Source organism: Meriones unguiculatus, chromosome 4 (genome assembly GCF_030254825.1).
Source record: "Meriones unguiculatus strain TT.TT164.6M chromosome 4, Bangor_MerUng_6.1, whole genome shotgun sequence".
NCBI lineage: Eukaryota > Metazoa > Chordata > Mammalia > Rodentia > Muridae > Meriones > Meriones unguiculatus.
In genome coordinates this window covers 8,631,813-8,648,406 of record NC_083352.1, presented here as the reverse complement: position 1 = coordinate 8,648,406, position 16,594 = coordinate 8,631,813, and the positions used below count along the sequence as shown (strand labels likewise).

At 43.8% G+C, this 16,594-nt stretch overlaps 1 protein-coding gene across 5 annotated transcripts in view; it reads right to left on the bottom strand.

Moving 5' to 3' along the window:
• Nucleotides 1-6,378: 6,378 nt before the first annotated feature.
• The window catches only part of Cfap97d2 (CFAP97 domain containing 2), a 29,694-nt gene continuing 19,478 nt past the window's right edge, over nucleotides 6,379-16,594 (bottom strand). For 2 of the 5 annotated variants that reach the window (XM_060381415.1, XM_060381418.1), the window contains 2 exons: nucleotides 15,213-15,380; nucleotides 6,379-9,931 (listed from right to left, as the gene is read on the bottom strand). In XM_060381415.1, coding sequence (XP_060237398.1) covers nucleotides 9,925-9,931; nucleotides 15,213-15,380 — 175 coding nt within the window. In that variant the 3' untranslated portion in view covers nucleotides 6,379-9,924. The remainder of the gene's footprint in view (nucleotides 9,932-15,212; nucleotides 15,381-16,594) is intronic. The other 3 variants (XR_009591303.1, XM_060381417.1, XM_060381419.1) reach the window with 3 other exon arrangements.

Sequence of the window (16,594 nt, the reverse complement as noted above, 5' to 3'; positions counted from 1 at the left end):
GAAGCCACAGTTTCGTGTTGTTGCCTACAGCAGCCTGAACTTGTTTAATCAGACCTCAGCTCAGATAAAACTAGATCCTTGTTTTCAACACACAAAAGAATATCAGGATGAGCTGCTTTGAGGCAGAGTTCAAATTTACTCAAAATGAAAAGGCATGCAGAGAAGGAATACTGGCCACTTGGAAACAGACGTGGGGTTCTCAGAGAAGAGTCTTAAGTGTCTTCTAGCATTATAGAATATCTTTATAGTGGCTCTCAATGTACATCTCAAGGGGCTGCTGAGAAACTTTCCCAGCTTTTCCCCCTCTTTCTGACAAATAAGATTATAGAATGATCCCAGAAGTACTGTAGATGGGATTGCAGTTTTTACAAGGTCAGAACACGTCCTTTTATACTGCAAATAGAATTTCTGTTGAGATTCCTAAAGAATCTCAGACTTACAGCTGGAAATGGAGAAAGGCCTTGTCTTATTCTTTTTGCTTATTGCTGTGATAAACTACTTTAAAAGAATACTTTTTCTTATCTTAAGTGTGTAAGTGTGTGTTCTGTGCAGATGAGTGCAGTCACCTTCAGAGGCCGGAATTGTTATGGATCCTCTGGAGCTGGAGCTACAGATGGCTGTGAGCCACTGTGTGGGTACCAGGAATTTAACTCAGGTCCTCTGCAAAAGCAACAAGTGCTCTTAACTGCTGAGGCATCTCTCAAAACCCTACGTCCAAGCTGCCACTTATTTGACATAAGTAATCAATAAGATTACAAATGTAATCTAATATTTTTTACCTGCCAGACTCATTTTTGTATTATTTTATTTTTATGTATATGGGTGTTTTGCTTTCACACGTGTCTGTGCCAACATGTACATGCATTGCCTTCGGAGTCCAGAAGAGGGCATCAAATCCCTTGGAACTGCAGTTAAAGCTGGTTGAGAACCACCCTCTGTGTGCTGAGATTGTAGTCCTATTCTCTAAGAGTCAGTGCTCTTAACTGCGGAGCCATCTCTTCCGCTCCCAATCCATTTTTGAAAAGGGAAGATTAAATAGTGAATTTCTATTGGAGTATGTAATTCCTCAGTAACTGAATTGTGTTGACATTTCCTGTATGCTTGAAGTACATATATTTACAATGTCTTATTCTGTGCCCTTGCACTTGTCTTCATTTGTTAAAGCTTTGTTGGAGACACCGGTCAAGTGGAGACATGTCTTTGAAGCACATTGGTTCCTTAGTTCATCTTTCCCTTCCTGGTCAAGATAGTGTCCTTCCCACGGTGTCACTGAGACCATTGTTGTAACATTTGACTGGATTGGATACAAGTAAACCTCTGAATGGCTCATTTACAAAATCTCTCCATTTCCTTGGTTATCCTGGAACTCACTATGTAGACCAGGCTGGCTTTGAACCAGAAGAGATCCACCTGCTTCTGCCCCACTTCAAAATGTTAAGATTCTTCAAATAGTCACCAGCACCCATACAAGAATGACATTTCAGTTTCTTTCCACTTACATGTGGTTAGGAGCTCTTGCCTTCCTGTGGGGGCACCAGCCCTTGTTTGCAAGTCTTTGCATGAGGGGCCTGACCTCACCGCGACTTCATGTTCTTCTAGCTCCCTGCTGACAGCACACAAGCGTTCTTGACGACAGCAAAACCTCTACCAACAGGTTTCAGAATATTCTGTCCCTCCTTTGATGTGAGGCCAGGGTTAAGCTTCCTGGGCTTAACCCGATGACACATACAGGACAGGGAGAACATTTCAGCAAACAACACTCAGGATGTCAGCCTGAACGTGTGAGGTTAGCAGGCAGCTTTTCTTCTCCGTGCTTCTCAGGGACAGTGCCCTGTTAGGATGTCCATAGCTGTCTATATGGGTGAAATTCTGCTGGGATGAGGGAACCCTGGAGAGCTTCTCAGGCTCTCCAAGCCCCTGCCATGCTGGAACTGCATGCCAGGAGAACCATGGCAGTGCCTGAGCAAACCACACTGTCTGGACATAGCATGAATCATACACAGCACCTTCCTTGAAGCAAAGGGCTTCTTTTAAGCTCTCTGTAGGCCACAATGAGTGGGATGTAAACATGTTCTCAGAGCACTTTGCAGAGATAGTCTGGTTATCCCTGATGCTGTATTCGTGCAAAAGCCAGTTCAGAAAAGTGTTTGTTTGTTTGTTTGTTGAAGCTGGTTCTCTGAACAAATCAAATCAAATTAACTTAGTGACACCACAGCCTGGGTAAGCAGGTGTGTGCTTTGTCATCAGCTAGTTGTTGATAGTCTTGATTTTTATGTCAAATTCAGGAAAGCACTTTGTGATATGAGATGCCTTATCCATCCATTCTCATGAAGTTTTTAGTCATGCTGCTCCTCTCCAAGAGTGGTGACAGAGGAACCACAAAACCTGCAGCCCTGCAGAGTATAAAATATGGAAGCTTTTTGGGGGGTTGGGTCATGGGCCACAAGATAGAGACCTGAAATAATGTGTGTATGGATATGGCTGTAGTAAGAGAGGACAACAGAAATGAAAAACTCACAGGTTATTTGTGTCAGTCAAAGGTTATATAAAAACACAGTGCATTCTGGAACAAAAAGAAACTAGACCTGGCTGCGGCAACAGCATGAAGGCCAAGAAGACCACACCAAGAAGTTTCCTGCAGTAATGTGTCAACCCACAAAACAAATGATTGGCTCTAGGAAATGCCTGATGTTTAGAGCAGCTGATGGCTTATGCCAAGATACATTATAGCTGGATGGAAACCAGTGCTAAAGGCGCTTTTCTAAAAGGACAGCAGTGCATCACCGTGTATAACATATATATATATATATATATATATATGGAGACTCCTAACCATACAGACTCTCTCACAGATAGCATAAACAGCAGAGATCCTCCCCAGATATGGCACTACCCACTGATCAAACATACTACCCCTCATAAGCACTGTACCCAACTCACTGATCACATACACCATACACATACATATATATGCATAAATATATGCCTCCCATAGACACCAAACCACATAGTCTGATCACACATACCACGAAATCTTCACATAGAGATACGGGACGAACATCATGCCACACACATCACAGAGATGCCCTTCCCCAGATGTAGTATGACCTACTGATTGCACAGCTCACAGATAGCCTCCCTCCACAGATACGGCAGTGGCCGCTGATAACACACATGTAAATACACCCGCACAGATACAGCAATACCCCTGCTCACACATCACAGAGAGATGCACAGAGATCCCACGCTGTACATACTAATCTCACACCACACACACACACACACACACACACACACACACACACGAGTAACAAACACAGATAACAGCAGAGATACTCGTCACACACACAACAACCATACTATGAGCACACACGACACTCGGCACACACTCTGGTCACACATACCACACCACAGAGACAAAACACCTGCACAGATATAGTATTACTCATTGATCATACTTACTGTGCAGACATTCCGCAGAGACCACACCACACACTCTGATCATGCAAATCTATATGCCATATGGACACCCCTCCCAGATACACTACTCAGCATTGCCATTTCTCCTAGATGCCATGCCATAAACAGTGGTCATACACACCCCAGATACTCTACTTCACACACCGATCGTGCACCCACATCCCAAAGGGACGTCCCCACAGGTAGCCTACAAAGTCATTATACACACCACAAACTGTGTTGGATAGTTCTATGTCAGCTTGACACAAGCTAGAGTCACTGGAAAGGAGGAAACCTCTGAAGGGCATTTTCTTAGTCAGCGATTGGTGGTGGAGGGTCCTGCCCACTGGGGGTGGGGCCACATCAGGGAGGTGGTCTTGGGTTCTATAAGAAATCAGGCAGAGCAAGCCAAGGAGCAACCCCATAAGAAGCACCCCTCCATGGTATCAGTTCTTATGTGGGGCTGAGGAGCTGTGGGACTGGGGGAGCTGGCCTGGAGCGAGAGTGAGGTCAAGGTCTGTTCTTACACGCTCACTGCCGCCTGATGTCTCAGCACCCTGCCTCCAGAGTCCCGCCTATTTAAATTCCTGTCCTGGCTTCCTTTGCTGATGAACAATGATAGGAGAGTGTAAGCCACATAAACCCTTCCCTCCCCAACTTGCTTTTGGTCATGGTGTCTCATTGTTTCATTACAGCAATAGTCACCCTCACTAAGACAAGTAGGTACCAGGATAACAAGACATTTCTGGGAGAGACCTGACCACCTGTTTTGGGGATGACTGGGAAAGGACTTTGGAACTTTGTACCAGAAAAGCCATTGAGTGCTGAGCAGACATCAACATTGAGCAGACCTCAGTGAGCTCTTCTGTAGGAGCTTGGAAGATAAGAATGTACAATGCAGACTAGAGGCCTGGCTTGTGAGGTTACAGAGGGGAATTGAAAGGCTCTATTGGGGCCATTTGTTATTTTGAATTTGGAGTCTGTGGTTCTGGTTAGCCCGGACTGAAGAATCAGCTGTGATTAACAAGATACTAAAACGACTGAAGTGAAACCTTTGCTTTGCTGGGGCACTAGATGCTGGTCAGCTGGAGCTGAGAAATTAGCAGTGATTGAGAAGAAATCAGCATCACTGAGGTGAAATCATGGAAGTGTTTCCTGAGAGTCATCACACAGAAGCTGTGTTTCAGACATGGCCAGCCTTGTACCTTGCACTGGCAGCTGAACTTGGTGGTGTAGGAGTCACCCAAGTGGTGCTGGCTTTGACAGCGTGAAGAGGTCGTGGGGAGCAGCTGAGGCTTGACAATGTGTAGCAGAGTCGGTGTTCCTGAAGTGACCCCAGGAGAGGCTGTTGGTGAAAATGCAGCCCAGTTGCAGTAGACTCCAGAATTTTGGAGATGCCAGCATCATGGGATGACCACCAAGAACATCAACAGCAGCGGAGTAGAGCCAACCTGAGCCTGGAAGACAAGCTGTGTGTGCTGCAGAGGGCAAGCTCTTTGGAGGAGCTCAGAAGACCATTAGTGAATCCCAGATACTGGGCATTGCATCATTACACTGTTGGAGTTTGGTTTTGCTTTGATCTGATTGTGACCATGCCCTGGTTCTTATATCTTGAAATAAGAACATATTTAACTTAAATTTAATTTTTATAGAAGTCCACAGTTGAGAGATTTTGAACTTTTAAAAGAGATTTTGGATTTTTAAAGAGACTGGATATTTTAAAGGTATTGAACTTTTAATATGTCTGAATTTCTAAAGATTGTGGAACTTTTTATGTTTTTAATGCAAAATCTTGGGAATGAGTAAGAAAGGAAAGGTTGTGGCTTAATTGTGATGTGTTTGTGTGTTGAGTTGACAAGGGATCAATTGTGTTGAGTTGAATTACTTTATGTCAACCTGACACAAGCTAGAGTCATCTTAGGTGAGGAAACCTCAATGAAGAAAACGCCTCCATGAGACTGGGCTCTAGGCAAGCCTGTAGGACACTTTCTTAATTAGTGACTGATGTGGGAGGGCCCAACCCTTTGTGGGTGGGGCCACCCCTGGGCTGGTGGTTCTGGATTCTGTAAGGAAGCAGGCTGAGCAAGCCACGAGGAACAAGCCAGGAAGCAGCACCCTCCATGGCCTCTGCGTCGGCTCCTGCCCAGACTGAGTTTCTGTTCTGACTTCCTTTGATGATGAACAGTGAATTTTAAGTTGCTGTTGGATATGGAATTTCACCACAGCAGGGGGAGCTTTAACGAAGACAGTAACCCTATCACCAAATCCATGCATGCCATACACTCTCCACACTCACTTCACATGTGACAAGCCACACATCATACTCCACATACAACATATGAATCACCTTTAATATTCTCACGCCACATATACCACACACCGAACCTTCCCTACTCCAAATACACTGTCCTTACCTGTCCTATACAACATGCACTTCCACACCCCCACACGGCACTTGACCACAAATGCAGTCCACAGACAATGACACATACCTCACTGTTTTCATATTCCATATACCACACTACAGACACAACATGTACTGACACACAACATAACCCCACACCACATACATCATTCCACATACCCACTAAACATACATGTCACACCAGACACTCACTCGTCACACTGACACATACACCACACACTTCCATACTCCACACAGTACGTGAACCACACAACACATAGACCACACTTGTATACTACACAGGACACATACACACCTCACGGAACACACAAACCACATATACAAACACACCCAATAGATACCATAAACACCTGTATGTGTGTGCATGTGTATGTATGTATATGTGTATACACAGACATATATACTGTAGTCGGGAGTTAAACAAAGCTTGGCAATTCTCACATACACTGAGTGAGTTGCAAGAAAAGCTAATTTATTAGCAATGGACTGTGGTGTGCTTTTTAATAAACTCTTTTATTTACATTTCTTATCTTTTTTTTCCCTACTCCACCCCAAACCCTTCCAACATTCCAACACCAGGTAGGAGAGAGAAAGGGTTAGTGGGAGAGGGGGCACAGTTCTCTTAGCTGCTTCCTGCTAGTTAGGGTCTTCAGGTTCCTTGGAGCCAGTCCAGTCCTGGTTTCAGGAGATCTCCAACTTCTTGTCTCGCAACAGCAACCAGGAGCAGAAAGAGAGAAACAGGGGCAGCCTTGTTCTTTCTCTTAGCTCCACACTCTCTAGACTCTGGCATTTATTCTCTTTCCAGAGTGCTCAGATTTAAACTATCTGCAGCTGGCAAAGAGCTCCTGTCAGAGCCCGCATGAGGAAAATAGTCTGCTGCTGTGGACCATCTGAATCAGCCCCACATCCCACACCTGGGACCAAACAAAAACATATTTATACCACCACAGTGGACTCTTCTCCCAACCCCAACTATTGGCATCTCAGATATTTGCATTTTGTTAGCACAGCTTAGCACCTCCAGCATGGTGTAGAACCTGGGAAGGGCTCTGACTCGGAAGCACAGTGGCTGTACTGCTGACCAGCTTCGCGTCACACTCCGACTTCGGTAAGTATGAGGTGCAGGGTAGGGACCTGAACAGAAGCACAGAGGGTAGCAGGAGGGCGTGTTTATCACACGGGAAAGAGAGGAGGAAGAGCAGTAGAGACATGAAGAAGGAGGCGAGAACAGAGACAGGCTGGATGTCTGAGGGAGGTCCTGAGCGAGGCTTCACGTGCGCTCTCTTCCTGGCGTGCTGTGGATGCTGTCTGCGCAAGAGTGAGGCCTCTTCCCTGCTGACTGCAGTGTGACAGTACAGAGGGCACAGTGGGCAGGAGAGTCCCCTCTGCTGAAAAACCAGACCTCTGAGCAGGGAGGGAATCAGTATAGATAAAGGCGGCAGGGTCATAGATATAGTCGTTATTTTAATGACAGTGACCAGGACTGTGGGCCGCATGTGCGACAGAGGAGTTCTGTTCTAGACTGTACAGAGAATGGTACATACATGTGCCAGAGGTGCAAGTTGACATGCAGACAAAAACACAGAACAGAGCAGACGTCAGTAGAGATGCAGCTTCGGTCCCCTCCCACTACTCTGTGTCGGGTTTAAGCAGCGATATGAAAATCAGGTTTTGCATGAAGATTAGGTGATGATCTTCAGGCCACTTCCTGAAGATGATCCTGTGAAGATCCATGGGAAATCAAAGGTTATCTCAAGTTAAATTTCATAGCCTGAAGAATCTCACAAAATAGCAGCCCAGGTCTAATGCTGCCCAGGACTGCTGACTCAGCAAACGATGCACTTGGTAAGTGGATATAATCTTGAAACATTTTAAAAAATTTAAAAAATTCTTTGACAATATAGAATACACTTGAGGTGTTTTATTGCCCCCTGTTATCCTCTCTCATCCCACTTCCTCTGCCACTGAAGCCCTTCTTCCTACTTGCATCTTCTTGTAAGGATTTATTTCATTTTCATTTGATGTTTATGAGGGTTTGGTTGCACGTCTCTCTATGAACCACATGCCTACGGTGCTCGAGGAAGCTAGAAGAGGGTGTGTGGTGTCCTGGAACTGGAGAACTGTGTGGGTTCTGGAAAGAAAACCTGGGTCCTCTGGAAAAATGGACCTAACCACTGAGCTATCTCTCCAGCCCCTTTCATATCTTGTGTGTGTGTGTGTAGGCCACTTTGTTGAATTAGGGCTACTTGTATACATGGGAAGTTGTTGCCTGGAGCTACACTACTGAAGAAAATGACACTCCCCTTCCTCAGCACCCATTCCAGTAGCCCTTCAGGGAAGGCTGGAGCCTCATAGGCTCCTTCTCTATCAGTAGTTAAATGAAGCATAGCACTCTTTTCTAAATTCTGTTTTATTTGGGGCTCCTTAAAGCCCCTTCCTTCCAATCTCCCAACCTAGGTAGGGCAGAGAAGGTTAGTAGGGAGAGGGGGTGCAGAACCTTTCAGTTATCCTGGCTGTTTAGGGTCAATGGGTTCTTTTAGGGCTGTATCAATCTCCAACCAACAGCAAAAGCAGCAAGCAGTCTCCTCAAAGCAGCTGTGTTGAAATATTTCTCTCCGTCTTCAAGCCGACAAATCATTCAGCTCTGGTCTCTTCAAACTGCCACACCCTCTCTTTCTGGGCTCTCATATTTACGTCCCTCAGAGTTCTAGTCCACACCCCTCTCAGTGCTGCACGAGGCAGGCCATCACCAGCTGGCAAAGACCACATCCTACAGGAGACAATTGTCAGCTGTGGATAGACTAAAGCCCAAACTAAAACACCACACTTGGGATTAAAACCAAAGACACATTTACACAACATAATTGAGTTTTAAAGAAACCAAAAGTTCCATTACAATGCATACTAGCCCAGTGTCTTGCAGGTCTTGTGTAGATAACCATAGCTATGGTGAGTTCACGAGTACAGTTATGTCATGGCCAGCAAATTGTCTTCTTGCTGCATATTTCCCTATCCTCTGGCTCTTAGATTATTCTTACACCCTCTAGGATATACTGAGGGGTTTCTTTAGAGTCTGGGGCGACAGCATTATACTACTGACCTTCACGTGTACATTCAAGGGTTTGTGCATAAAGATATGAAATTTGGCTACACACACACACACACACACACACAGAGTCATAATGAAGAGTAATTAGACATGTCTCCTCTGAAAGGGAGCTTACATAGAGCATGCACCCCCATGACTTCTGAGGTCCCAGACCCTTCACAGGACGTCACTGGATGAGTAGATGAAAGTGTGCAATGAGTTTGTTTTTTGTTTTTTGTTTTTTTTTTTTTTTTTTTTTAAGTTACAGTTGAGGCAGATAGGCTAGGAGCTCATTGTTATATACTAGTTTAAATGTGATCTTACCTCAAGACAGGGAAAATAGTCAGATTTCAGACTCTCAGACATGCCTTGATTGCTCTGTAAGACAATCAAGAGTTAAGGACAAAGGGTCCTTAACTCTTAGGTCATGGATTTCAATTTGATTTATTTACATATTTGGTAAAATGACAGTCACAAAGGGTTTTTGTTGTTGTTGTTGTTTTGTTCATGGGAATTACATACAACCATCCCAACTCATGGTAACTCAGAAAAGTATTAACAGCAAGAGAAAAATAAAAAGTCTATTTCAAAGTCCTGTAACTTCCGGTGTTACTCTGCATATTTTGTTTTTGGTTATCAGTCCAAGAAACACAGTAAATAACTGTGCTGTGTCATCTGGTGCAGGTCGTGACCACAAAGCCCCGAGTGCTGTGTCACAGCTCCCACAGCTGTCCCAGGAGGCACATATGAAGCCAGCTTGGCCACAGATGCTAGGCCACCGTCCCTAAGACCTGCACACAGCCAGCCCACCCCCACCCCAAGGAGAGCACAGGAAGGCCCCATCACTGCTTCTGGGCTCTGGTCTTTTTTCAGTGGTTGGGTTCTGAATCCTCACCCCATCTACTTCAGGTTGGGCATCCTGACGAGGCTGTGCCCTTGCTGGGCATCAATTTCAGCTCCTGTGGGACAAAAAAAATGCTGCAACAGTCATGTTCCTTAGCCACGAACAGAAAAACATGCCAGTTCTCTAGATGTGCAAGATGAGGTGTACAAGATGAGGTGTGCAAGATGGAGCACCTCACTTGACAATTTTTTAGAATGCACTAGATGATCTTTTGTTGCTGTGTCTGAAGTTTTGTTTTCTTTGAGAAAGGGTCTCACATAACCCAGGCTGGCCTTGAACTTCCTATGTTGTTGAGTTTAATCTGGAATTCCAAATCCTACTGCCCTCTACCTCCCAGTGTTTGCCAGCATGCTGGCTCAGATATATATATATATATATATATATATATATATATATATATATATAAATGATTTGACTGAAACACAGTAATTTTATATTATAAAAAATACCTTTTAAAGTAAATACTTGGGTGGTTTGGAGATATTAATGCATTTATAACTTATAATTACAGTTTAACTTGAGAACATTTTAATCACCAACTCTTCCCAAACCATATTCCTTAACATTTTTTTCCCTGACTCTCCCTTTCAAGTTTCCAATAACCACTAGTCTTTTTGTCACTAGGATTTGCCTGTCTGGGCATTTCATGTGGCATTCTGCATTTAGTTCTTTAAGCTTCATCCACAATGTAGCAATACATGCTTTTAATGCTTTTTAATGGCAGAATAATATTCCATTGGCGAGATATACCTCTTTTTGTCTATCCACTCATCAGTTCATGGACACCTGGCTATGGTCAATGATGCTGATCCAGACACAGGGGTGTGTATAATCACCTGTATTTGTAGTTCCAATTCTCTTCTCTACTTAGGTATGGATGTGCTGTCTAATTTGTAGAGGAATCAGCAAAGTGTTTTCATAGTAAATGTATCACCGGTTCCCTTCCCAGCCCCTCCACACTCCACACACACACACACACACACACACACACACACACACACAGGCTGTCATCTGCCACCCCAGCCAGCTTAGTGAGCACGGAGGGCTATCTCACTGCAGTATTGGTTCCCACCTCCCCAACAGCATTGGGTGTCCTTTCGTGTGCCTATTGGTCATTTGTGTAACTTCCTTGGATGTATGTGACTCAAATGATCAAGTAACTTCTGCTTTTTAATTTTATTGTGGGCTCTCTTCTTAACCACATCAGCAAACTGACCACTGGTTTCAAGGTGTCACCTGGAGCCCAGATTTTTGACTGCGTATGGTAGAAGATGTGGTGATGAAGGACAGAAACTAAATAAATCTCATTGTTTCCAGGGTCAGGAGCCTTACAGCCCTTTGCAAGTACTGTTCACTGAATCCTGACATGGGTACAGGAGATGAGGTCTATCTGTGTTTTCTGAGTGTGCTGGGGACTGTGGCGCTGTCTTGGAGAGCTTGCATTCAGGGTGGTTCATTTATTCAGTTTTCTCATTGTGAGGCTCACTTGTGGCTTGGTTTGTTTTCTGGTGTCTGTGTGAGGATTGTAGAGGCCACGTGCTTCCACTGCCACTGGCCCCAGGAAGCACTAAGAAGGTCGATGGTTTAGGTGATGAACTCATGATGTTCTCCTAACAGCATAGTGTTTGCTCTTAGTGGAGTTTGGAGGCAAGCAGCTCTGTGTAGGGCAGCTGCAGTGGCTAGGAGAGGGTGGTCCTGCATACCTATGAGGTCTCATGAGAAATCCAGTATAAGGTAAGGTTCCACATCAAGCCAGCCAGCCAGCTGGGTGCCTTCCAGGCTTCTATTGCCGTTTTGTTTTCAGACTCCATTTAATCATAGGGAGAAACTAAGTTTAAGGTCCCAGGCCCTAGAAGAGCTGGGGGCCTCCCAATAGCTGACAGCCATCTCAAGGACAACTTCTCCATCTTGCTGGCAGCGTCAAAATAAGTTCATGTTCTCAGGCCCGGGAACTAACTCCTATCCTGACTGGTGGAAACTCTCATGCTCAACCCCTTACGTCAAAATATGACTGGACAATGTTACAGGCCACCCTGCTTCCCCTCGCTTTATGGTTTCACCCTGTAAATATGCTGTGCATATTTAATATATATCCCTTCAAGATTGCAGTTCAGCTTCTGAGCCTGCTCTGCAGCCCTGATCACCCAGTATCGGCTTGATTACAATAAAATGTTGTCATCTGTATAGACCTCGTATTTGAGTTATGTTGGATTTAAGCGGACCCTGTAATACTATAAAAGGCTGGGATTCTTATCAGAGATAGTAACACATGCCTTTAATCCCAGCATTTGAGAAACAGAGGCAGGCAGATCTCTGTGAATTCAAAGCTAGCCTAGTCTACATACCAAGTTCCAGGACAGCCAGGGCTACAGGATAAGTTCCTGTCTCAAACAAAACAAAACAAAAACCAAACAACAACAATAGCCTAAGTCACCTGAGAACACAGCATTCCAGCACTGGTGTAGCCCTAGTACCCTGCATCCCCTACTCTCCCATGGACACACATGGAAGGTTCTGGAAATGCATAAGATGCACTGAAAGGCTCCTGGCAGGAAGCTGCCTCCCAACCACAGCACAGCTGTTTCCTGTCTTTCATGAAGAGGAAAAGTCCGGAGCCACTGACAAAGCACCCATAGCTCCAGAGTTGATTGCTGAGAGGAGGTGGGGGTTGCCCTGAAGAAGCTGGCCCCAGAAGCCACTGCGGGGCCATACTTGCCTATGAGCCGAGCTGGCAGCACCCTACATGAAGTGTGAACTGTGGGTGATAGCCGCTTCCAAGCAGAAGTTTCCCTGTGTCTTTCAGCTCCTCCCTTACCCATCAGCCTTATTACTCCCTTTTATGTACAGTGGGGAGAGCAAGATTGAATGGACGGCACCTCCACACCTTCTCCAGACATTCTCACTGGGAAACAAAAAGTAACCACCTAAAATCAACATAATGGAAAGAATGGGAGAATAACAAAACATAAACCAACAGAAGAATCAGAAATGAGAGCAAACAGTGTTCTGGACTTGACTAAAAACCAAAATTTATCTTTGTCCTTAATGGCTATCTTAGATAAAACCAGTACAGAAACGTTAGCAACATGACATAAACACAAGGTCAGCAGAGGAAGCAATACTTTAAAAAAAAAAAACAAAAACTTTCAATATATTCAGAAAAAATGAAAAAATGAACTTTGAAGCGAGGCAGGGTATACATGCCTGTAATCTTAGCAAATGGGAGGCCAAGGCAGAAGGATTTGAATTCAAGACCAGCCCAGACAACAGTGAATTTCTTTGTTTAAAAAAACAAAACGTTGATAACTAACTTACACAATGCATAGAAATTCCACTTTCATTATAGATTTGAGAAAATTACAAAAGAACACTGTCATACTAAAGAGAGGCCATAGAGAAAAACTTGGCATATTTTGCTATTAAAATATAAGCCTAGGGGAAAAGCTAAGTATGGGAGAGAGAACACTTGTGACAATAGCAATAGAAAAATGTAAATACTGATAATATTGAAATACTGATAATAGCTAAAAGAAATGCTCACGGGGAAATAGATGAAAAAAATATGAACAGAAATTCAATAGTCAAAAATCTTAAAATACGTGTCATCCAAAGTTGACAAGAATGTTAGAAAGACAATGCCCTGACTCCACAATGAAGGGCAGATCCCAGAATGTTCTAGAAAATAAGTTTAGTGTTGTCTACTGAACCCATATTTCAACTTAACAATTTTACATCTAGAAATAAAAGTTGCAAATGTATATGTGCTATGGTGATCACCACAGTTTCACATAGACTAATGAAAAATAAATTTTTTATAACTTGGGGACTCTATAAATAAATTAAGACATATATGTTTCAAAAATACCAACTGTTAAGAGAGGGGATAGAAAAGACCTTTATGGAATGGCTTTGAATGATTTCTATGAAATGTGATTGAATGAAATGAGCAATTTATAGAAAACATGTTTGTGTGAACAAATATATACCAAATAAATAAACATATGCATAAATGGCCCCAGCAATCACATGTATGATGTCTGAGCAGGGACACTTCTTAATAATCAAGCACTCTCTACTGTCAATGCCTTATTTTCTACAATAGCAAGTGCTAATGCTCTGTAATTAAAATCAAGGTTTGAAACAGAATGTCCAAGTTTTCAGTGTAAAACAAACTGAATTTTCCTAGTGCTTTTCTACTTAGTAACTGCTTCTTATTATACATTTTGAAAATGTACTTGTCCTAGCATTTCGGGAAGCTAGAAGAAATATCCAGGCAAATAATAGGAAGGCCATATGCTCAGAAATAATGTAAGAGCCAAGTGCAGTGCTTATGGGGCCAGTAGGGATTAAAAAGCCACTGTGAAGGGGTCTATGGGATGGTACCTTGGGGCTGGGTCTTGATCTGCCCACCTTTTATGTCCTAGAATACTTATTATTATGTAGCCCATGGCAGCTCAGTCTCCAAGTGGGTTCGCTAGTAATGGGAACAGGAGCTGTCTCTGACATGAACTCAGTGGCTGGTTCTTTTTTGATCATGTCCTCCTGAGGGGGGGGGGGGAGCAGCCTTACCAGGCCACAGAGGAAGACAATGCAGACAGTCCTGATGAGACCTGATAGACTAGGGTCAGAGGGAAGGGGAGGAGGACCTCCCCTATCAGTAAACTGGGGCAGGGGCATGAAAGGAGATGGAGGGGGAGGATGGGATCAGGAGGGGCAGAGGGAGGGGGCTATAGCTGGGATACAAAGTGAACAAACTGTAATCGATAAAAAATAAATTAAAAATAAATAAATACACACACACCCAAAACAGCATCATGCATAACAGTGAGTTATAATTAAAAACTCCTAATTACTTTGATTCATGAGACATTTGTAAGAATAATGATGACAGAATTAAATTGTTCTTCATTCAGAATTATGAATTTGCCAGTGATTTAGGTTAAACAAAGAGGAAGGGTTTAAAGTATAATTTTTCTGTCAAATTCTTCCAAGTTGTAGATTTTTTTTTTTCCTGGATTCCGAGTAGAAGAGCTAATTCAGGTAGTCACATTGTATCATAATAAGGTTTGTTGAATATGATCTGCTCAAGTTACTATTTTCACCAAACTCCTTTTGGCTCCTGAACAAACTCATTTTTATCTCCTTGTAAGTTTGGGAGAAGACGGGTGAATTCTCCAGGGGAGAGTTCTTCAGGCTTCACTATGACTTCTGTGACTTGAGGCATTTACTCATTGACAAATACACCAAAGGCTCTGAACAGCCAAGCATCAGTGAATAGGTGTGTGATGAGTCTGATGAAGTACAGAATTTTAGAGAGCTGGAAGGACTACTGGTACCTTTTCTCCAGGTGTCTGCCTTTGCAGGGACGTCTGGCCATGGCTGCCGAGCCCTCCCGCCATCTTTCTGCTCCATTCCAGGGCTCTGTGCTTCTGTTTCTCTCCCGAATGACTTTATTTTGTTTCTGTGCGTTCATAAGAGCCTGTTCTCTTGTCTTCCTGTTTAGACTCCAGAAAGGAATACACATATTCTTTCATATGCCAAGAGTTATGGAAAAGAAAACTTATTCTGCATTTACAAAGGGAGCCTTTGTATCATCGGGCTTGGTAGGTGCTTGTTAACATCAGTGCTTTTGTTTGCTTTCCATTAAGGAACATTCAACAAACCATTCCTCCCTGTCCCTGTACTAGGATGTTATCTATCCACTGAGAGAATGGACGCTGAGCTCATAAGGTAAAGATGCCCTTCAGGGAGAGTTGAGCTGGCATTCAGGAGGCATTGCTGAACAGAGCCTCAAAAGGAGAGGAGGGTTGACAACAAGAAGAGGAGGAAGGCCCAGTGCCCATGAGGAGAAGCATGGCAGGCAGGCAGAGGCATGAGGAGTCTAGTCTATACTAAGTGCTTCAAACCAGCTCCAGGCACATATATTAGAAAGATTATTGCAGGCAGAACCAGCCTCAGCTCCAACACAACTTCTAAGGTGGGTCTTGCATGGGCCAGCTTGGGGTGGGCACAGTTCAAATACTTTAGCTTCCTTCCTTGTTGCAATAAATATCCTAAATGTGGGGCTGAAGAGATGGCTCAGTGGTTAAGAGCACTGTCTGTTCTTCCAAAGGACCCAGGTTCAATTCCCAGCACCCACAGAGCAGCTTGTAACTGTCTGTAACACCAGTTCCAAGGTATCTGACACCTTCATTCTAATGCATATGAAATAAAATAAGTTAAATTATTAAAAAAAAAAACCACCTAAGTGTGTCCTAACGTGTATGTGACAATCTGCAGAACCTTTAAGTGGTTGACGTTTGTTTTGTGTCTGTTTAATACTTGTCGCTTATTTTGCGGGGTGTACTTTCAGGGAGTCCCGCCTTTTCCTTCATGGGGTCTCTCTGTGGGTGGCTTGTTTGCATTCTCTATTTGGTCTCTGCAGACACTGGTACAAATTGTTGGCGTTGTTTAAACATAAATGATTGATAGGTGAACAAGCACAGTAGGAGAGGGCGCCACTCAGCAGCCCCAGGCTGACCCAAGGATGCCCTCAGCAATGTCAATCTACCCAGGTGCGGTGGTATACACCTTTAATCCCAGGACTCAGGAGCAGAGGCAGGAAGATCTCTGTGAGTTTGAGGTCAGCCTGATCTACCTAGTGAGTTTCAGGAGAGCCAGGACTACACAGAGAAACCCTGTCTCAACCAACAAACAAATAACAACAAAACAAACCAAT